This window comes from Copidosoma floridanum, unplaced genomic scaffold, assembly GCF_036245765.1.
Source record: "Copidosoma floridanum isolate Cflo_tuat_1 unplaced genomic scaffold, Cflo_Japanese_pri ptg000009l, whole genome shotgun sequence".
In the NCBI taxonomy this organism is placed as follows: Eukaryota; Metazoa; Arthropoda; class Insecta; order Hymenoptera; family Encyrtidae; genus Copidosoma; species Copidosoma floridanum.
In genome coordinates, this window is record NW_028321886.1 from 6676348 (window position 1) to 6700150 (window position 23803).

A 23803-nucleotide genomic window follows, 5' to 3' on the forward strand; every position below is an offset into this window, starting at 1 on the left:
TTTCCGCAACTTGGAGTGCCTTTTTTTTTTTTTTTTTTTTTTTTTTTTCTTCAACGCCCAATTCTTTCTTCCTCATACCTATATACATGTATTTATAAACCCAACATATGTGAACTTACCTCGTTTGTTAGCACTGCATGTATATACACGGCGACGGTAGTACATTTACGCGCGTGTCGAAACATCCAAGGGGCCTTGGGAATAATAAAGGTACATAGGCGAGAGAGAGAAGAGATTTTTTTTTTTTTTTCCTCCTAAAAGCCGTGCCGGCTTCGCGGAGCGTGTCGAGCGTCCCTTTCTCTCGAGCTCGCGTTTTTACGAACCTGTGGAGAAGAAGAAGAAAAAAAAAAAAAAAAAAAACATTGCTCAATGACCCGACGAGCCGGCCTCTGGTGAAACAATTCTCCGGGAGTACAAGAGCGTCGATGATGATGTTAGAGCAGCCGGCCGGCACATCGGCAAACTGTGTGGGAAACAGCGTCCGTATTCCTGGGGACATCGCGGGGCCGATGGTAAAATTTGCTTCCCAGCGCCGGGGTACCTAAGTTGTGTAACAGCATAATTATTATCCTCCAGCGAGTCATTGGGGGACGTTCGCGGTTCGTATACTTGTCATCGCGAGACACACGCGGAGCTACCGTCTCATGCGTGTTTTTCTTTTTTTTTTCCCTCCAAAAAAAAAGAAGATAGACGACAGTGACACCCATCGGGTGCCGAGAGTTGCAGGCGGTCTTTTCCTCCAGTTGCGACGCGAGTAACGCGAGAGCCCAAAAACACGGATATAGGAGGAGTATAGGGAACAAGGGGCCCTTGAGTTTTGCGGGTATATAAATATATACTTGTTCGTATCACGCGGGGCCGCCTATCTGTCCTCCTTTGCTTTATTTCCTCGTTCCTTCTTTCTCGCCTCTTATTGCGAGGAGTCGGCGAGATCCCACGCATCGATCTTCCCTTGTGTGTAAACTCCACAACAACTCATCCCCAAGACGGATAACAGATGTTAGGCATCTATAATGGTGTAACAGTATACCGTTGCTTGCCATCAAGAGAAAAAAAAAATGATTCATAGGTATAGCCTGTAGGGTTTGAGTATACTCCACATGTATGTGTGACACTCGTTAAAACAATGAATGTTTACCAACTTTGATGGTTTTGGTGTCCTCGAGAAATGAATGTTTAACGATGGCAACTCCGACAAGGACAAATAAGTATATAAATGTACACGAGCGTGTGTGTCCTCCCCCTACTTACTCTGCGACTTTTTGTGTATACACGGTGGCAAAAAAAAAAACACCATTTAGGCTCTTTCAACCTGCACATGGGACATAGAGGATGACTTAAGCGTCGACGATTAGCTATTTTCGCAGCTGACAGTCATGCAAGTAATGAATATAGACTGTCGCGCATTACCTCATCGCAAACTAGTGTGTATCGTGTGTTTGGTAATGAATACATACAGGGGTGGGGGAGGAGAATACACCCAAACGATTCGACCTCGCGACGAGCGTCGCACGAGAAACAAAACCCCGAGCACCTCTCTCACGCACTAGCGCGGACTTTCCCTCCTACATATTGAGAAAAAAAAAAAAATTCACACTATATCGATTTCTTGATTCTGATCGCACCACGGTACCCCGAATACACGCGCAATGAACTTTCCCATGCGGCGTGTATATATACGTGACTCTCGAAAGGCAGCTTCCGCCTCCTCGTCCCATCACCGTGTGAGGTTACAAGTAGGTGTACATACATGTATATATTATGTGCAAGCTATACCTCTGCTGCAGCCGTTCTCACAAGCTCTTTCTCTCTTGTAAACCTATAAGGAAAGACCGTAGGTATATGTATGGATAGTGTAAAATTACTAATCGATCCAAGAGAGCTGTACGTATATATATATATATCGACGTTAGGAATCGCATCCTGGCCCACTTGCGCGAAGCACACTGCACGCATTTGTAATACGTGAGAGCAGGAAGTCACGCTCAGGCCGGAAACTAACGCCGTCGCCAGGAAGATGAGCTTTTTTTTTTTTTCTCCAACCAATGCGTGGCCTATTGTTTATACGTTAATTATACACCTGACGATTGAAAAAAAAAAAGAAAAAAAAAAGCTAATGTATACTTTTTCATGTTGAATGTCGTGTAAATCGGAAAATAAAAGCCATCGCTTTGCGTATATATAAATATGTCGTATCCATATAAGAAGAATATAAAATCATGTCGCGGAGGGTGCACGCGTGCAATTCCAAATAGACCTAAAATCCAAAGAGGGGAGGAATAACACGAACCAAAAAAAAAAAAAAAATCACGCACCACCCACACCCGTATAGGTGCCTACAATTCCCATATATATGTATAAAATATTCGGTGTGCGTGCACTGATGACGCGCCATTGTCATCATGCAAATTCATCACTTTACTGCGCTCCTCCCTCCCTATGGAGGGGGAGGGGTGATATTTGATGGGGCACAATATACCATCCTATCTTTTTACTGCGATGCGCGTATAATTGTATCTACATATAAAATGGCGTATCAAAATTACAGAGTCACGCAATCAACTTTTCATATACACCCTTGATGCCGTTGCGTGCGGTGATTTTGTATTGTCAGTCCACCACTACTTTATATTTAAATGTACGAATATCGTGTGCATGTACTCTCGTGCTTGTGTTGTTATAAATTTTTAAATTAACGAGATGAGCTTTGCACCATGCTATGTGTGTCAAAATAACGTGAGCAGCACCTTAACGGCTTTAAAAATCATGCAAAATATTTTTACCAATTAAAAAAATTTTTCTTAAGGAAAAAGAAAAAAGAAAAACTAAAATTAAAAACAAACAAACATACGCGTCTCTAGATGAGCCCCTTTGGTTGAAAAACCTCAGTAGCCTCGTGGAAACGAGACGAGCCGTCTGCCAGAGGGGTTCAAAGCTCCACTCGCCCTTTGCACCCGTCACCACTAGTGAAAAGTAATTTTCGCTTGGCAATACAGCCTCTCTTTTCACTCTGAATAGGCTTCTACAGGTTTTTTTCCCCTTCCCCTCGAAATAATGACCAAAAGAGTATCTACACCCCCCCCCCCCCCGAAAAGCTATAGGTATATTAGATAGCAAAAAAGCGTGTCACTAGTGTGTTCTCTACATCGCCAAAGCTCTCGCGCCCCCTCCTACTCATCCCTCGGTGTATATCATTAATGTCGTCACTCGGAGTCAACGACCTCCTCAACGACAAGCCGGTCTATATACCCGCGGCTGATGCTTCGCTCGTCTGGCGAAACAGGTGTTTATTCAGCAATGAAAATCCGCGCCCCTTTCCACCGTACTTACCTCCAGGGCTGCTGTCTTCTAGGTTCTGCTCGTGCGCGCTCTTCCCGGGCTTCATTGAAAAATACGTCTGCCTGCACTGTGTGCGTCTATGTGTATGGGACAGAAAGAAAAAAAAGTAACTTATAAATATACTCCTCCTCCCCGTGTGTGCACGGAGCGGCTCCGAGAGACTGTCTTTAGACCGCGGTATAATGGGTTTTCAAATGGGGGAGAAAAGGAAAAAGGAAAATTAATTTGGCGCGAGTGACTGAACTCTATAGTAGATATACTTCCCGTGTCCTATATACATGTTATATAACGTTGTTGAATCTGTACGATTATTTAAATGATTTTCATTTCTCTTTGTGCGTTTCAGACCCACCGCTCAGATGCTGTGCCGACGCCCAGCCCGGACCTTTGCCTCGATTTTTTTTCCTACGATAGGTAAGTCGCCACGTCATACAGTTTGAAATTCAATGAACACCATTTCCGTGAATCGCACAACAAAGTACACTACAAATTTCGTACGAAATAAATTAATAATGATTTCTCGGTGAGTTTAATCGACCGAAGGATTGTCACTGGGAGGCACAAAAAGAATTCCTTTATTAAAATGTATACTGTGCAATTGACGATCTATGATTCATCGATGATAAAGCCTAGATCCTCATACCTATAAAATTAATATTTTTTTCTCGAGTTAAAAAAAAAAATCGTCTCGTCGTTGTCATCTCGTAAGGCGATTAGGAAAAGATAGACGCGCCAATCTCCGTCGCATACACACGTATACAACAGCTCTCGCGTCACAGCCTGAGGTACTTACACACGTGTATCAGCGGCAAAAGTATAGAGAAGAAGAAGAAGAAGCTATAGAGCACCGCCGTCCGATACATATATATTCTCGCGCTGTATGTATACACATATACAAAAGATAAGCCGTGCACGTACATATAGTTATACAGGCAGTAGGTTGGACGTGCAATGACGACGGGCAAGTGCATATTGCCGCGCTATATAACATTTCGGGCGCGCAAGCTCTGCCGCTCCGATGCTCCGTTTGGCGCTGCAGTTTCGCGCGCGTTCTCCTCGCGAACGCGGCCGCGCCGAGGTAAACAGAGCGACGCGGCCGACTCTCTCTATTATATGTGCTTTATAATACACACCACTCATATTAATACAACCGCGGTGATAAAGAATATATATATACGTATAGGTAAAATTCTCGAGTTACATATATTTATATACATCCATACGTGTTTGTATAAACCACGCTTATGTATATGTAAAGTTTCCCCGAGCGCGCGAGAGCATCAGCAGCGAGCTTTTTCTTTCCAAGTGCACTTGAATATACGTTTTTAAAATGTGGGTGATGCCCACGCATGATTTAATATATAAGTGCTGTTGTGCGAGAGTTGTTGATTGGTTTCTTTCTTTTTTTTCTTTTTTTTCTTCGATAAAGTATAAATTTGATTGAAACATTGGCAAATAAAATGCATAGGCATTTCAGCAACGATAATGTTGTTTTAATAGGTTTCGCCCAACGCGTGAAAGTTGCGTGCATCGCTCGTACACGTGCACACACGCGCTCGATCTGATAATCAACGCCCGGCTTTAATGCGCTATTCTTATTACATCTGTATCTACCTATACACTAGGTGTACGTTTTCACTGATTTCAACGAGTGCTGCTGCTGTAGGAGCTTTTTTTTCTTCTCATCTAGTATACACCCGCAGCGCGCGGCTGTCGGGCGATAAAGTAATTTCACGCTTTACCGTTGTGTACGTGCGTGCAAGCCGGCGTTGCGTTTTATTGCGACGAAAATTGTGCATATAAGTACGCACAATATACGTCTATATATAGGCTAGTTTTTTTTTTTTTTTTTTTTTTTTTTCCCATTTACTGCGCACATGCAATAATTGTACTTATTTTAGTACATCATACGTATACTAAGATACCTACCTCGATTCACGTACGTATAATTAAATCGTATTGTACATACCTATACATACTTTCTATCACGTATACCTACATCAGTATATTTTTATTCCTCGTAAATGATAAAAATATACCGATCGCCATGAGTATGAAGTTTCATGGGCACTTTGGGAAGAGAAAGCGCAAGTATGCGTTCTCGTTGAGAAAAACAAAAAAGCTCGAGTAAAGTGCACGTGTGTTTCTTTCTTGACCTGCACTTGCACTCTATATATTATTTCCTTTATTGTTGTATGTATACGTGATACACTGACATCAAAGTTTAAAAAATTTCAATTTACCACCCCGCAACCCTCCTCCTGCGAGCATACACAAACAGAGAGAGAGAGAGAGAGAGAGAGAGGTGGACCAAAATTACCAATGATCGTTGCTTCTCAGAGCCCCAGGGCGGAGCCGTGCAAAATGCTGTCGTACATACTACCCGCCGAGGAGAAGCCTCCGTCCGGCGATCCGACCCAGTTCTACCGTCCCCTGTCATCGGCGACCCCGGCGACGATGACAACGTCGGCATCGGCATCGGCGATAAACAGGCACAACGGCATCAGGCACTCGGTCTACTCAGCCGAGGAGGAGTGCCCGTCTGAGAACCGCCAGCGAGGAGGCGTCACGCGAACCACGAGTTTTGGCACTATGATGTTTGGCCGGCACCGCGAGGACCACCACCACCACCAATTGCCCAGGCCCGGCTCGGCGGCGCCCCTACTCCCGCTCGACACTCCCCGCAAGCACTCTAACGGCGACGCGGGCACCCGTTTGTTCCAATCGCCACCACCACCGGCTCTGCCACCACCAACGTCGACCTCGTCCCTGTCGACTGCGGTGCAGCAACAGCAGCCGGCACCCGTCATGCGCAAGCCCACCCTCCACACGAGCGCCAAGGTCACCAAGGACGACAGCTTGTACAGCATCGACAGCGACGCGAGCGCGGCGGCCAGCGAGGGCCGCAAGAGCCGGGCCATCAACGCCCCCGCCAAACACGCCAACCTCAAGAGGTGAGTTTTCTTATATGTATATATATACTTAACATTAGAAAGAGAAAGAAAAAACAATAAGAAAAAAATAATAATAATAATATTTCCGAAAGATGACGTATGTTGTACACGACCGCAGCGCGTATATTTATACGGATACTTTGGCGCGCCGAGCTTGCTAACTGCAAATTAGATCACTGCCGCGTGTGGAATGTCGGGAATTGATGGCGACACATGTCGAACGGGGCAGGGGAGGGGAGGAAGATAATTGGAAGAGGCTGAATCGTGTTGTTTTTTTGCGAGGTGGAAAAGACGCGAGTGTGTAAACGTGCAGCTATGCCACTCGTGCCCCATCAGCTGTGTGGTACTTACACCGATGACCGATACGTTATGTCACGCTGCCGCGCGCGCGAGAACAACTATGACACTATATACATATACCCATTACCGGTTACATGCACGTATACATGTGCACCAGGTGCGCAATACATACACATGATACCGGTATTACACGCGTGCACGCGTAATTAATAACGAGGAGGTGGTAAATGATTGCGAGTGGGGGGGGAGAGGGAAAAAAAAGTAGGTATTAAGTGTACGCTCGTGTGCTGCGTAGCGTTCAGTGTCAAGGCGCGCGTTTTCATCGCGTGGCTATTTATTGTATCGGGAGCCGTTTATATAGTTGGTGGTTCGAGTGCGCGTGTGTACGCTTATAAGTATACCTATAATACATCCATGCACCGAATAAACAGGTAAAAAGATCCGATGTAATCATCATCAGCTTTTATATAGATCTCGCGTATACGCGTCGGTTATTGGCTAGCTGTCAAAACTATTGCTGAATAAAAACAGATGTGAACCATATAGTCCGCGAGCTATGTGTGCGGGATGTTTACCAAAGAACAGAGAAAAAAAAAACGACTTTGATATTTATATGTTTGTGGAAAAAAAAGTGTTGGGTTGCGAAAGAAGAATCGGTAACGCAACCCAAAGAGTGACGGTGAAACGCCAAGCTTTTGACAAAACATTGCGAGTTACCCCCGCAAGTATATATATATATATATATATATATATATATATATATATATAAGGTCTCTTTATCACACCTACGTGTCTATTTTTACATGATGACAGGTAAAGCGTTTGCGCGTTTTTTGGCACTCACGTGTGATGCTGCCGTTTGACGAATCTCTTAGCACTTTGTGCAGCCGTTCGCACGCATATATTACGAGATCGATATGGCAAATTCGTATATATTATTATCGTGGTGTATATTTATAGGGGGGGTAAGAAAAATTTAAGCGCTCAACTCATCGAGCAACAGTCAAAATGTAATACCTTTCGAAATCTCGATCCAAAATGTAGCACCCGGCAAACGCGATACTCCCGCAGATGGTGTCCCGGAGATAAAAGGACGCGGGACGATTGAGCCGGTTTATAAATTAACGCCCGGCGCCTTCGCGTGTAATGTATATACACGAATTCGTTTGCATAACAGACTCTACCTATATATAACACCAGTGTCCGCAATTGCTACGATGACGGCGATGATGATGATGATGATCGTCGTCGGGGCGTTCGTGGAAGTGCACTTACGAGAGTCCCGCTCGTCGCCGTGTATATATATGAATGCGCGCAGCATCTCTCGTTCATTCATACATATACACACGTACGCGTGTGCGTCTTTATATGCAAAAAAAAAAGACAGACGCGCGTCAGGGGGGAGCGAGTTGCATCATACCGTTTGGCGCTACGAGGATGTGACAAAGTTGTGCGCGTATACCTTGGTGTGCATGTGTATGAATGTGCGCGTTAAGGCAGCGGATGAAAGACGCAAAAGAGGCCCGCTCAATGAGTCCGCGACTTTTCAGAAAGGCTCTCTCGACCTTCTCCTCCTTCTTCGCGATATTGACCGCGATTGTGCAACTCGTTCGTTTTTGTTTTTGTTTTTTTTTTTTTTCTTTCTTTTGTCCAATGTAAAAAAAACACACACACACAGCGCCGCTGTAAGGTAAGGTTTTTATTTTAAATCAGCCGCGTCCATTTACTTTGGTGATGTTGAAAAAAAAAATGAATAGACTCACTGCAGGGAGTATACAATTTAATTTTTTACATCAGACTCTTTATTTATTTGTTTTTACTATAGAGCCTCGATAAAAAAAAAAAAAAAAAAAAAAACAGGGCTTTCGACACGTTCGTATGTTTGCGAGTTGTTCGAAAGCTTCATGCAAAAGTAATATTTATATAGGTAACCGGTATCAGGCTCGCGGCGGGCAAACAACATGTACAGGATCGAAAAGAGGTCCACGTGACTTTGACGCGTTCGCGCGAATCGGTATAGACGTACCTACCCCATACCCAATACATACATCATTGTTTGCCAATGCAGCAATGCACAATTCCCTTTCTCCTTTATCTCTCGCGACTATGCGATGGACAAAAAAAAAACTATGCCGCCCTCGCACCCTCGCACGCCCACTACCAGATCGGCGCGAAAGTTTGCTACGAGAGAGTTTGTTCGGTAAGCTCACAGATGTCAGCACCGATACTCTTTCCGATGGACCAACAAACGATACACGCAACACCATTGCCTTTTTGCATCGATCAGAAATATATACGACAAAAATGCATACTAACTATATTACATCTATAGAGTATAGGAATTTTAACGTCAGTATCCATGAGAGGGAATTACTTACAATCGTGAATCCTCATTGATTCACGAAACAAACCGATTTCGGTGTACAGGTACGAGTGAAATGCCTTTCGAAAGTTCGTGCTTGGCCGGCAAAGTTTATCCAAACGTGTGAGCATTATTATATATGGTATACCTGCCAGACAGGCGGATAAAAACGGCCCATAGGCTCGAATTTACAATGCGGATGGAGAGATAGAGCCGAACGAAAGCTTGACGAGACTCTAATATATATATAAGCCTGTGCGTTAATAGTTTACGGACAGTAGGACATGTAGATTATGGGGGGGTCTGCCCTATGTTGTAGTATCACGTGTAAGTACCGGCTTTCTTCCTTCGACTCCTTGTTTTTCGGGCGATTTGTTGCACGAGAAACGCGATAAGTAGGTATAGCTGCAACAGCCTTCCGAAGCACCCTACACCTTCGCGTATACTGGTTCTTGTACATATTACATATTATGTATAAATTATGCCATATCGATCCGTGAGTCCGTCACCAATGTAACTACCACTATTATGTAGCATATATATTATATAATATGAGTCACGCGTACACGTACCAGCTTGCAATAGGCTATCATATCGTGTTCGCTAAACCCATGCCGTAATATTATGTACGGTTTATAATATTGTAGAGTGCCGTTTTCTTGAGCGTCACTTCCCATATACGAATTTTCTTTCTTTTTTTCTTTTTTTTACATTTTTTGCTCCAAACACGTGTATAGATTATACATATTGTATTAAATTGCTTCCTGGTTGTACGTACGAGGCGGGTGTCACTGTGCTCGACAAGTACACACATACACACTGCGCTGCACAAATACTATCCCTTCTCTTTGGTACAATTAAGTTAATGCCCCTTTGCACCCGGGGGGGAGGCAAGGAAAAACCAGCTGTGCTCGTGTGTGACTTTTACTAGATTGGCTCACGAAAGTTATATGGATTTCGATGACAATGATGATGATGATGATTGATGAATGACTGTGCGCCAACACAATGGTGTACGCTTAATTCGGCGCTACGCCGACTAATCACGATTTATTGAAAAATTGAGCAGCGAGGGCAATACGAGCGATTTCACGAAAAAAATTATCTTTTGTCGCGCGCTTCTTTTGAGGGATTTTTTTTTAGCGTGGAATTGCTCGTGTACGAAATGAGTCAGTATAATTTATGACGATGGAGGGTCCGATAAAAAATTTAATTTTATGCTACGTACATGTGACGTGCGTATACGCATATATATATATATATATATATATACTGCCAGTTGAGTAACGCGATAACTAGAGCAATTATTTCACGCGTGTCATATAAAAATGATTGCACGTCGTCGCGGTCAAGGTCGGCTTTAATCTTTATATTTATGAATTTACGATATAGGAAGTGGATTTTGTGCTTCCGTGCTCGTACCTTGTATTTGTATTTTCAGTGGATAAGAGCGACATGTGTAACAAACCAAATATGTTTCTAAATACTAACTACACATCTATGCAAGGAAGAACTTTTTTTAGGGTATTGTAATCCGTGGTGGAAGAAATTTTTTTTTTTTTTTAGCAATAAGAATGCACTTTATAGTATACTAGTAATAGAGATCTGAAAATTCGCAAAAAAAGGCACTCTCGTTCGTGCCTAAACAGCACCGTGCCATCTTAATTAAGAATTATATATATTTAAGTACAAGAGTCCACAAATTTTTTTTTTTTTTTTTTTTAAACGTATTTTTTAACGCGCGTATAAGCAGATCCGCGTACTTACCTGTACGCGCCGAGAACCGCTGCGCGCTCTTTTGTGACGAGAACAGCCGCGTCACGCGATCTGATGTCTATACAGCTCGAAAAGAGAGAGAGAGAGAGAGACGAGAGCATTGCTGTATAATTATACCCCGTGATGTAAAATTGTACAGAAGTGACTGTTGTGTAACTGTACAATTAAACACTCGCTCTGGAGGTGATGTATGAAAATAAATTTTAAAAAAGCTGTGATACATATTATAATTTTCTTTCTCGCAATTTTCTATGAAATGTATATTATATATGCGAACGACTGAAAAAAAGGAGAAAAAAAAAAAAACAATCGTCTGTTGCAGGGTATCGTTCGGCTCGAGCAAGGGCTCGATGGTTGAGACCCTGGTGTACGAGACCCCGGTCCAAGAGGAGCCCGAGCTTAACCACTTCGCCGAGCACAATGGCCGCCTACCGGCTCCGATGATACCAGTTCCCGATACCGAGTAAGTTGCCTTTCTACTTTCCACCAACACGTACACCTTTTACATTTAAACCCCCATATACACGTATGTACAATATACTTCTATATTTTGTGCTCCCACAGCACTTCTCCTCGTACATCCGATGATCTCGCTTTCGTGCAAGTATATATTATTATATATGTGTACATATTCGTATAGCGTACGGAGGAAAAGTACAATCGACCTGGCGCGGGTTGCACTGCACTTACGACCAATTGTCTCTCTTTTACTCCAACCCGGGCCGTTAATCCCATTACGTGCGTCTAGCCGTGCCACGATGTATACACGGACCATGCACGTCCGAGTTTGGAATCGTCAGTCAATTTTCACCGTCTATTCTATTCTATCCCCTTTCCCGTGCGCAAGATCCCCTCGCGATGCCACGCTTGCCCCAATACATACCGAGTCCCACACGAGTACACCGCCGGTGTAATATGTTTGTTGGCTGTTACCTATAACTTACACGTGCGTAATATTGTTATGACAAACACGGGAAGAATTAAGAAAAAAGAAAAAAAAAAAAAAAAAAAAGTAGGGGGTAATAGCGGCATCACGATGTTAAACTCTGGGCGTCCGGTTGATGTTTGTGATGTTGCGTGTGTATATATGAGGTGCAAACAAACACGGGCTCAAGGTCGGTTGTAAAAAGCAACGGACCGCATCGGGAATATCGATGACTCGGGAGGGAGGAGCTTTCGCGCAGCTGTGCGTATATAATATGTGCGTGCCAAAGTGCCGAGCTTTTACGGGCGCCTGGAAGGCCGATCCGATCAAAGTGGAAAAGCTCCGCTTGCGTATACAAAGAAAAAGGTGCGCGGAGCTCCGAGGCTGGGCCGATCAATTAAGCTCGTCAGCCTTGATTACACGGGCTGCTTGGCAATCATAAGCAATTTCCTGTCTCTCTCTCTCTCTCTCTCTCTCTGGAGGAGAAGAATCAGTGTAGGTAATATATAACATTAGAAACAATGGGCGCAGTCGGATCCCCGATCGTGGCTCTTTGGCCCCGTCGTCCGAGTCTGCGAGTTTCCCAGCGCTTCCCTGGAGCTGGTCATCCGCTCGATCCTCCCGAGAGCTCTATCCCTTTCTCTTCTCTCGTTCAATGGACGGTCCTGTTCTTTCCAAGGGGTTTGAAAATCGGACGAGCGTCACGAGCAACGGGTCGGGAGAAAGAGCGAAATTAAGCCGTGACTGGTAAGCGAGGGCACGTCAAGGGGGGCCACATCGATCGGATAAATTTGAGCTGTACGCACGTATACGTGCAGTCGGGACGCTCCTGTGAATACACGTAACCGATTTCATACCTATGTACAAGTATAAATGTACGTGAATTTTGACGTGCTCGTCTCGACTTTCTGTACGTGCGGGTTGTATACACGTACCCTTGGCTGATTCGTCGTGGAGTGCATTGGGTACTTGCGGGCACATATAGATCGAGATCGGTAACCCGAGGGCTGCTACCGTCAAAAGATAAGCCAAGCTTTTCTCTCGGTGAGCAAGTTTGACAGTACATACACGCGCTGTGGTTTATCCGTGGATAAGCGAATTCGTTCCAGGTGTAGGTGAGTCATTGCGTGAATTAATTACAAACTGGGAGTCTCCCAAATTAAAGAAAAAAAATAGAACAAAAACTCGTTGCTTAATTACATTTCCACGACTTCTTCCAGATCCCTGGAGGGCCGTTGTCTTGGAATACAATTTTTTTTTTTTTTCAACTTTGGCGATCTCCTAAAACATTTTTATTGGAGGGATAGGCTTACAAACGAAAACAATATAATGCTTCGAACATCAAAAAATTCATCAAAAAAACGCGCCTGTATATGTAAGCATCAGCCGGGACATATCGCGTGTGCTTCTTCATATTTCAATCAGTATAATAGCGCGACTGTTCATCCCTTTCATTTCAGCCTTAAGGGGCCCTGCGCGCGACGGACGGTAATAGTGTTTGAACCTCGGGACTCTGTCATTATGATTTCAAAGTCAAGGAGGAGAAAATTGAAAGCCGGAGGGGCTTTTTAAAAAGATCTTCTTGTCTCTTGAGGGCGAAACACGGCACGTCTATATGTATAGGCACTTGACAGCTTGGCCTCATGAAAGCTACGTGTGTCCACACACGCGCGTTGTGTTGGATCAATTACAAGCGTCATTGATAATGAAAAAAAAAAAAAAAAACCACAAAATTGTCAAAGCTTACGAGTTTTGCACAGGGTAAGCGAGCGACCGAGCTTGCGGGCACATCCTTGCAGATAATAATAAAATACATATATATATATACCTATTGCGTAGGTAAATACAAAAAGCACACGCGGGAATTTCTACTTTGCTGGCTCGTCGAGCGATGGCGACAGTATATAATATTTTGTGCGATGCCGAGCTTGCACCGCGCGCGCGCGCACGAGAAAGCGTCCCGATCGTCGGCGATCGGTTCGATTCGGAGCTCCTCGGGCTTCCTCTCCTGTGTACATACATAAATGTAACGCACACTCTATATATAAGTACGAACAAGGACAACGAAGGGGAAAAAACCAGTCGCAGCCAGGCGTGGTGGGTGTCGCGCGTTTGTAATGCCTCGTTCCGTCTCCGTCGGATCGGTATTACACGGAACGTATATTGGAACACAGAAGAGAGGCCGATGATGGCAAGGCACATGTAGCTATATACATACCGGGTTGAGCGCCGCCACACACCGGATCCACAGGCTGCGAGAGTCCGGAGTTTTGACAGTAGTTTTAGTTGCCCCGTTGCCGCGCTCTGCTCCGAAACTACTCGCAACACCAGGCACATCACCGTTCCACCTGACCATATTATATATGTAATATACCTGTAAGCGCCTCCGATTGTATTTCGAGAACACACCCGTATACTCCTCCTCCTCCCTGCCTAAATTGTAGTGGTGGCCGGCTAGGTGCGTCTTGATCGGAGCTGCTCCAAATTTTTCGGTTCGTTCTGGCTATTACAATCACACAGCGTTGTTGTGTCATGTACCAGTGTCTTACATTGTAGCGCGCGGCGAAGCCTCCGTGTGAGAGACTACTATACTTTCTTCCCTCTCTCCATAAGTATATCTTTATCTCTGTACAGCTGCCTCGGTGCCGAACAAGGGGAAGAGCTTACGGAGTGTGTGTACGGTAGGAGGAAGAAGAGCGAACGTTGTGTACGGGAGGAGTGTGTGCGTCTCTCCGGCGAAAAATAGCGCGTGCAGCATCAGTCCTTGTACAGAAGCCAGACAGATATCAGATCCGAGCGGAGATTGGTGCATTTGTTTTTTTTTTTTTTTCTTTTTTTTTTTTCTTCCTCTGCGTATGTTATACGCATGTGTTATAATATCATACGTGTACGCGTGTACGTCGAGGGATTCGCCGCCAGTGGAATATAAAAAAAAAAAAAAAAAGAGGCAACTTATTTGTTCATCGGTCGCTGTATATGTACATTCCTTCCTTCCGTTCGTCCGTTCGTCTGTCTGTTTGTGGCCGCGCGCGCGAGTGTCTGGTTTAGTAGTGCGTGGGTGTGTTGCTGCCACTGCTCTGCTGAATCGATTGCCAAAGACACACCGCCGACGTGTATGTAACATCACTGTACTGCGAGTACCGCCAGACTACCTCGAAACCCAGGTAATGCGTGCGAGAGGGGAGCTTTTTTTTTTTTTTTTTTTTTCAACCGATCGTAGCCGATTTTTCGAAGTAGCATTGTGTCACCCGACTGCATTTAAAAGGAGGGATTTGGGGACTCGCCCCGAAAGTGCGTGTGTCTTGAAACTTCGTCAAGGCCGCCGCTGGCTTAATTTTTTTTTTTTTTCTTCTTCCTCCACCGTCGTCCTTCGTCCTAAAAGAGCGCACCGACGACGCGTGGGCATGTATGCTCGCACATGTATGTATACGTGTGTGTCCGTTCGGCGTTCAATCATCGACGATTTTGGACGAGCTCCAGGTTATTCGGCGGCTCGCTCCTCTTTCGAGACTTTTCAATGGAAACGAGAAAACAAAACGAGAGGAAAGATATTGAAACCGCTCTTCTCTCGAGCAAATATTTGCGCGCGTAAATGTATGTAAATATATATATTATATGCATTGACAATAAATCATTTTAAAAAATGTTGAGCCGCGATTACGTATATGCATATAAATGTGATGCTCGAGCAAATTATTTTTTTTTATATACAAGTGTAAGATAACAAACGCGGACAATAGGGGTGTACGCAGTACACGATTTATTAGTAGCCGAAAATTGTCACGCATAAAAATACACGCAATGCCCCGTTTTGAATTTATCTGCATGGAATTTTTTTCTTTTTCTTTCTTTTTTTTTTTACGTTTACGTTTCATACAATATACGCACACTGAATAATATACAGTTGGATACTGATTCTCGACGAAAATGTGCGGTGCAAAAAAACAAAAAAAAAAAAAAAAGAATACCCGATCTCCTAACCGGACGCTTTTTACGTTGAATAGCGAGCGTAATTGGGATAAATGAATATGTCACGACAGTATGCAATATCGACCACGATAGTGTAAATATATATATGTGTATATAGCGCGGGCTAACGTGCATATATCTCTCAGACACCCAAACATACCCTATACCCATGTGTATACGTGCATGATATACGTATATAGGATCCACTGGTTCCAATGGGTTGAGCGTTGCCATGGGGACGCGCCATGTTCGAGCAGCACAAGAGACAGAGACGAATGCATATATATACATACGTGCAACGCGCAGCTTGGAATGTCTACGGTATATAATTATATTACTGAATGGTTCCGCCGCTGCTGCTGTGGACCGATATCGCCCTTAAACCCTTTCTTCCCCCGTGTGTATAGGTATAACGACAATAACTAGAAGTATACAGTCATCAAGCGTCTCTGTACTTAAAACCCTTTTATATCTTCGACTATGTAGTGTGTGTAATATATAGTGCTTCCAGCGCTCAATATATCCTTAGCGCCACTGCGTGGCTCTACTGAGCTTCAGATCGCAGTCAGCCGTCCAACGGTGACATGCATGTATTACTTTCTCGAATAAAGCTATGGGTTAATTTCACTTCGTGCCCCTCATTGATTTTCCCTAAAACAGTATATATATATTATACGAACATCACCTCGTAGCCGACTTCCGATCTTCCAGGACACGGGCATACAGGCTCACCTCCTTCTTCTCGCCCTCTGCGCGCGCGGATTTTTCGCACACCCACTTTGGTTAACTCCCGACGCACACGTACACTGGTATACCGGCAAGCGTCCTTAAAGGGGAACTTTGGGAACAAAGAATTTTTCAAGTGTCACCGGGACATACGACATGAATAAAACCGATCTTACAACTTTGGTCAAGTGTAACAAAGACACGAGAGGGATTCACCACCCCTATAGGTTTTTTTTTTTTGTTTTTTTTTTGTGTTTTTTTTTCAAACGCGAAATTATAATTCTTCCTGGCTCATTTGTACCTTTTAATTGTACCGAGCAAAAAAAAAAAAACAGAGTCTATGATATACATACACGCGCGGGGGAGGACAAAAAAAGGATCACAAAGCGCGTCGCATCGCCGTTTCCCCTTCGGTTCTTTTAATGTTTTCGCCGACGTGCGAGCAATCAAGGCCACACGAGTATAAATAAGTATATTATACATATAGGCTTCACAAAAGAGATTCCTCTCATTCACTCGTTGTTTCTCCGAGGCGCAGGGACTCCCGTCCTTTCCTCCCCCCTTCCCGGTATATATTACCCACTTCCGTCCCCCCCCCCCCCGATGTAGTCTACGTATGTACATAGACATGTCACAGCATATATAACACGATAGAGACACGCACACTCGGGCGCAGACAATTGAGCTTCCTCGTAAAAGTGACGGGAGCCAAGGAAGTTGTATAGGAATTTCCGCGAGACGGTACTTACTTACCTATACTCGGGTCTGGAAGCATCGATCCACCGATGTGTCTATACCGTAGCGTAGCGCCGAGGAATTTATTCCCAAGACTTGCGCTAAGTACACCACGTGTCGCCTTTACTTTAACGAGTTTTTCGTACGAGGGCAAACAGTGCAAAAGTAAAATGATCGGTATATACAGAGGTGGTGCATCCTACTTGCGCTAGCAGCTTGTAAACAATGCTCATCTCGATAAAATGTATATGCCAACTGTGTCGAGTATATAAAGGCAGCTTTTACCGACGAGGCGTTAACTATTCCGTCCTTCGCTCGAATGGCACAAAAGGCACTCTTACGGGCAAAAAGTAATCTAATCAGTCGCGCCTTTCGACGAGGCGCAGCGATGGGGTGACCGTATATAAGCAAGTACCCTCTGATACTTATACGGTCACCCCGAAATTTTTCCCCAGACGTCGTAAAACGAAAGGAAAAAAAGAACGGCCGTGCTCTTTTGGGAAAGTCACTCGAGTCACACTATATACCTGTGGGTCAATCGTTCGTTGTACACGTCGTATACGCGGGCGCAAAGGTACATTATTGTCCATTACCGCTGATTGGAGTACAATGTATCGAGGGTTCGGCATGGAAAAGTTTCTAAAGCTTCTAATTCAGCCACTGCCTGTATGATTCCAAGGGTCGAGCCGAGCCACGTGCATCACGTGCCGATGCAATCGGACGATTGTCTAATTCTTTACGTGTACAGGGGTTGAGAAGGGGGTGTTGTCGTACATAGAAACTCGGGCTCGATTGGACGAAAGGGTGTTTTTTTTTTTCTTTTTCATGCAGAGTGTAAAGCGAGAGTCTCGAGGACGCCACCCTTTTCCCCCTACAGCCATCCACGAAACGACCCCTCGAGAGCAAGAGATCGATGTCATTGTTTGCAAATACCACCCCATCCTCCTCCCGTCTACACGATGCAGAGGGTGTGGAGGCGAAGGTGCGCGAGTATGTATATACGGTCATAATGGGGCAGCGTAATGGAGAGAGAGAGAGAGAGAGAGTGCGACAGAAGTGGGTTAGGGTGTCGATTATACGGAGTCCACGAGCGTCGGCGCCGGACGGACTCTCTCTCCCTTTTGTTTCTTGACGTGCTCTGTGTATATGTATAACCCACACCCACGACATAATACATATTGTAGCGTATGGCAAAGCTTTTCCCGAAAATTCGACGACAGGATGTGTTATGTATACATGGGGAAAAAGGATACGGCTGCGGGTTATTGATTTTACTTGCAAGCTTGGATATAACACGTTGAGCGAGAAAACAATGAAGGTGGGCTTACATTGGATGTTCAAACAGGAATCGGCTTGATTACAGGAGCATAATATACGCATACATATGACATTGTGATTATACGCATATGTAATTGTGCATTGACTTTTCGTATGGAAATAAATTGGCTGGATAATTCTGTAGCATAACAAAGTACTATACGCGTCTTATCGCTAAAGATTATCGAAAGAATTCACCGATCGGATTACATGTATATGTATACAAAGTATAGATAATCGGCTTACGCGCGATTCGTTATCTATCCAAAAATGCGATTCAACGATGTTTAGCGCGCAATTCGTTTGTATGCCATCAGTGTATAGGAAATCGACCGAGATACGTTATATATCAACTATGTACGCACGAAAAGAAAGTTTTTTTTAATCGTGACACTGTGAGTATAAAAAAACCCCATCATGTATATAGTAGTTAACGCATACAATGTGTTCAAGTGATCGCGACAGGTTGTCGTTTTTCATTAGCATGAATATTACTGGGTCACGGTTAATCGGTTCGCAAATTCGCCGCGCCTTCGTTATCTCTTTCACGCGCACACATATACAAGTTGTCAAGCCAAACAGTAGTAACAGCACACGTGAGAGGCGACTTGTTACTTATACCGTACACCTGCAGTATAAACACATCACACACAAGTATCGTTTTAAAAGCCTTCTTTTTTTAAAAGCACGTGCGAGTATTACGCGATGGTTACGCGCTCATCAGATGAGTCAGTAAGTAACGAGTGCGCGCGAGAGTGGAGTAACACATGAAGGTTGCGTAAGGAATGCAGTCGACCGGTTACCCATGTACTCGTACACCTCCTTATCGTCTTTTATTGGACTCTACATCGTGGCGTGCATGACGAACACAAGCGCGCGTTCGGCGCACGGAATCGTCAAATTATGCGGATAATCCATGTCGGTGTTGCGCGAGCTAGCTGTTTTTTTTTCTGCTTTATATAGCGAGTGTTTTTTTTTCTGTGTTACTAGTGTACGATGAGCTTCTCCGTATTGTGCGAGTTCAGCAGTTTTTGAAGGTATCGATTTCAGCCCTTCCCGTTTACTATCGATTGCAGCCATAAAAACAGACTGTTAATTACGCTAATGGCATGAACTACAATTGTACGATTTAATTCGTATATACGATTCCACGGTCTGGATTTGCAACCTCACTTCAGAGTACAAACAACGAAGAATAGGGGGAACACCCCTTAGTGCAAGTGCTATGATAAAAAAAAAAAACAAATTCACCGAAATTAACCACCTAAACTTGATCTATGAAAAATAAATTGAAAAAAAAAAAAGCATTAGCTAAGTTTTGCAGATAACTGGGCCAAAAACGTAAATGAAGCACAAAACGATGGTAGGTAGCATCATAAACAACGAGAGCCAATATCGGTTTATCCATCCAAGTCTATGTACATTCTAGTCAGAATAGATCTAATAACGAAATATGGGTGTCCGTACTCATTTCTTAATTTAATGTATTTTTGATTACCAAGTAATTAACGAGATGATTTTTAAAGATCTTTTTAGAATTTCAAGTTCTATTATTACAATTAGCTTTATTAAAGATCTGCAAATACTGAGAATCATAATTACAAAGAAAGTATAAATTGTCTTTCGACAAAACTTACATTTAACTGGCATAGAAAAGTCAGATCATCAGCTCCATCCTTACCTAGAGAAAGAATTATGGTATCTTAGGCTTTTCTCCTTTCTTTCTTTTTGTATTTCTTCATTGAGGCGTAGTTTTGACTCTTTTATTTTCCTTATTTCATAAGGGAGCCTTTTTGGAATCACAACATTTTCTTCTTCAGGTTTCTTCCTGTGCCTAAAGTACACATATTATGACTTGCAAGTGAATTCAAATAAGTAATGATTCATGAGTATTTTGCAGAAACTCACTTTTCACAATCTTGGCAGTTGTACCCTTCGCACTGTCTCAAGTCGGAAGAGCTCCCGTTTTCAAGTACATATGCCTGATGCATTTGTTGTCTTATTTTTGCGGCAGACTCATTGAGTCTGTGCTTCAAATTTTTCGAGTTTTCCAACTCCCTTGGGAGTTTCTTTTTTGGGACGTACGCCAGCGTTTTTGTGTCCTTGTTTTTGCTATAAGAAAGTATTTTGTTGAAAAAAAACAGATCATACTAATTTACATTCTATAATAATGATAGTGCAAGCATTATACCAACAATTCTAAACTTTCCTCCTCGTCGGAGGATGGCAATCCTCTGGATTTCCGGTCAGCCCTGTACTTTTCTTTTCGGATTTCTCTGGCCAACTTGATTTCTTCTTCCTGAGTTTTTTCCATCATCCTTTTCGAATTATTTGCATTAGGAGCACTACTAATTCTCAAGCTCAACCTCTCTACAACAGCAAAAAACCAAACAACCATTAACGCAGTGAAAGAGAGTTACGTCAGAGATAGAGGTTATAAGTCAAAAAGACGCACAACACCAATTAAAGCATTCAACATACAGAGCATACAACTTTGTAACTTATCTATCAGCCTTACCAAGCCGCTTGTGATCAAGTTGCTCAAGTTTTTCCGCCATTCCGTCACATAAAAATTTTTCCGTTACTACAAAATTGCTAAAAATGCGCGTATGGTGGATCGTGCCTTCATACTCACACTGAGATTAGTAATCCTTTGTTTATACATTCGCCACAAGCTCATAGTCTCAATACTGTAGAAAAATGTGATTCCCCTGGTTAACTGAAATGCCGCTGTACCCACACCGTTGATTTGCAAACCGCGAAGTTTGAATTCTTGAAGTAATTTATCATATTAAAACACGAGGAACAACCATAACCATAAAGAAAAAACAAAACGATAAACAACTATCATATTAACAACTATTGAACAATGTTAAAATCATATTTTATGTTTATTTGTCATAAAAAAAATTTAAGACTTCAAACTTCGCGGTTAGCGAATCAAACGGTGAGTGTACACAACGCGTATGCCCAACAGCACTTACGTGTGTATACCTACATGTCTTTCTCCCTCTCACAGAATATATATACCATCGCTTGCATTTTTGGACCATGAGTGTGTGTCATGGTGATAAACTGGTGTGATGTGGTGATAAGTGATATTGATATACCTGCGGTAAATTAATATAATGTACACGCAACGGTACATTTATACGTAGGAACTGTCTTCAAAATATATATCTACAGTACAACTATCGACCAAAATCGATTGTACCGTTTTAAATTTAATTGTGCAAAGTTAAAGGGGCGAACTGCATAAAATCACGTTTCATCGCTCGCGATAGGCGGTTGATATTCTCAGAGAATGTAAGTTGTGTTACAAATTTCTGTGCAGTAATGAAATGCAGTTGCGAGTGTACTTATTATGTCCATATACATGCTTCAAACTCGAGAGATTACTATTTTTTATTTTTTATTTTTTTTCATCCTATTCGCTGAACGGCAGGAATATCCCCTATTTAACGCTCGTCAGTACGTACGTCCGTTTGTACGCGACCTTGAATTCAACAATGATCGTCATTTTTATTTTTATAACACACAAAAACCTATCGGTACAATATGTTGGATCTGCTTTTAGAGTAGTTATCGAAGCTTAAAAAAAATCAAGGAGCTACTTACGAGACTTTTAAAATTTCAAAGCGCCTTTTTTACCGTTTACCCGAAATACTTTAACTTTGTGAGAGACGTACTCCTCTATTTCTAATTTTGATGCGATTGCATGTCATCATCGTACACGGATAATTTTTTTTTTTTTTTTTCAATTAATTGCCCACTTCAACTTTGTTAAACAAAATACAGTTGAAAGCATTAAATCTTACAATTAACAATTGCTTTGATAGAAAAGAAGAAAAAAATCAGAAGGGGACTGTCGATCGCAGTGCTGGCATTAGTTTTTGAGTTGTTTGGAGGGCGAAAACGAGAGCCTATACAGGTACAGCAGGAAAAAGTGGGCTCGTAGATTTTGGCAACACGGACTGGCAGCAAGCCACTAGCGAGCAACACGTGAAAGAAAGAGTACACCGGAAATTAAACATGTAAAAAGAAAAGTAAAAAAAAATTGACTCGATCTGGAATTTTTATCGCAGATGTTATCGCTCGCTCTTTACCGAGTGCTTTCATCCTCAATCGCGTATTTATTTTGTACAAGTAGGACCAAAGTATATTCTACTACGAATTTTCAAACGGATTTCAGTCAGATGGGCGTTTCATCACTAGTTCTTTCGTAGAAAATGTAAAAAAAAAAAAAAAAAAATGTGTATTTATATTTGTTGTAAAAGCAAATGAAAAAAAAAAGTAAGGTTGCACAGCCGCGTCGAGAGTAAAATTTAACGTGCAACGGTAGTTGTCAACACAATCATACAGCAACAACGTGTCGGTGCCCGTTAGACGGGGACGGAGGTTCAGTCGGTCTGTCAATTAAATAAATTTTCTTAAACGATGATGCTCGCGAGTGCCGTCCACGTAATGCAAACGGAGCCAAGCCAACGCATCTCATCGCGCATACTTTGAATTCCGTGATGTAACTCGTGTTACGAAAGCTTATGGAGACAAAAAAAAAGAGTAACATTTGAATTACGTAATTTGGAAAAAAAAAAAAAAAAAAACACTGTAATCATTACTCGTCGAATCAACGTAATGAAATATATTTTCCGATTTCCAGACAATCGTCACAATCAAGAAACTACATGCATATACGTTTGTCATTTAATTACCCGCAGGCACCGCTGGCATCAGCTATGCAATCAGTGCTAAAAATGAGTTTTTACATAGATATCTGTCCAGGTGTATATACACGGGCGCTGTGAGCTCGCTGTGTGTGTGTACACACGTAAATACATGTAGCCAAGGCAACTCTGGGACGATTGCTCGTCTAGAGCTCCGAAATTGCCGCGATTTAAATTATGACGTTCTTGATTGCTTTCGGATGGTGAAACGTTATCCCGCCGCTCGCATCTCGGGCTTTGCATCGCCGTGTAGTAATTGACTGTAAATTGTAAAAAGAGGCCGAGTTAAATTGAAAAAAGAGAGAGATAATATTCGTGTAGTTAAAGAGATACCTATATATCATTTTTTTTTTTTTTTTTTTTTTTTTTTTTTTAATCCAAGAGCGCACTTAGCTACGCAGTGATTTATCGGCTATTCATTTATCGTATTAATTAATTAATTTATTTATCAATTGGTACATGAGTAGTTCAACAAAAGGCTTACCTCACTGCTTGGGTATTTCCAGAAAAAAAAAAAAAAAAAAAAAACAGTTAATCACGTAGTTGGAGCTTTCCGAAGAAAAAAAAGAATGATACTTTAGAAATTTTCGAGTAATTTGGTATAAAATTGAAATCCGTCTGCGAAATGATCAAAAAATACAATATCATGTGACGCACCATGCGTAATCTTCCCCGT

General features: G+C 42.7%; 2 protein-coding genes across 4 annotated transcripts in view; one reads left to right on the forward strand and one right to left on the reverse strand.

Moving 5' to 3' along the window:
- Window positions 1-4408: 4408 nt before the first annotated feature.
- The window catches only part of LOC106636082 (uncharacterized), a 35435-nt gene continuing 16040 nt past the window's right edge, over window positions 4409-23803 (forward strand). Inside the window, exons 1-3 of one of the 3 annotated variants that reach the window (XM_089589438.1) lie at window positions 4409-4417; window positions 5680-6293; window positions 11054-11194. In XM_089589438.1, coding sequence (XP_089445564.1) covers window positions 5704-6293; window positions 11054-11194 — 731 coding nt within the window. In that variant the 5' untranslated portion in view covers window positions 4409-4417; window positions 5680-5703. Of the gene's footprint in view, window positions 4418-5414; window positions 6294-11053; window positions 11195-23803 lie in introns of those variants that run through there. The other 2 variants (XM_089589440.1, XM_089589437.1) reach the window with 2 other exon arrangements.
- On the reverse strand, window positions 19987-21063 carry LOC149375250 (uncharacterized). The gene is made up of 4 exons (XM_089589683.1): window positions 20922-21063; window positions 20599-20773; window positions 20312-20515; window positions 19987-20237 (listed from the first exon to the last, which is right to left on the reverse strand). Exons 1-4 carry the CDS (start codon window positions 20959-20961, stop codon window positions 20081-20083), a joined length of 576 nt encoding a protein of 191 aa, XP_089445809.1. The 5' UTR covers window positions 20962-21063; the 3' UTR covers window positions 19987-20080.

What these genes read in the sequence shown, in the direction of transcription:
- LOC149375250 (XM_089589683.1), bottom strand. Translation starts at nt 20,961, where the DNA reads ATGGCGGAAAAACTTGAGCAACTTGATCACAAGCGGCTTG. An exon ending in ACTTGATCACAAGCGGCTTG is followed by an intron (nt 20,774 to 20,921) that starts GTAAGGCTGATA and finishes TTGCTGTTGTAG; the next exon opens with AGAGGTTGAGCTTGAGAATT. An exon ending in AACTGCCAAGATTGTGAAAA is followed by an intron (nt 20,238 to 20,311) that starts GTGAGTTTCTGC and finishes TGTGTACTTTAG; the next exon opens with GCACAGGAAGAAACCTGAAG.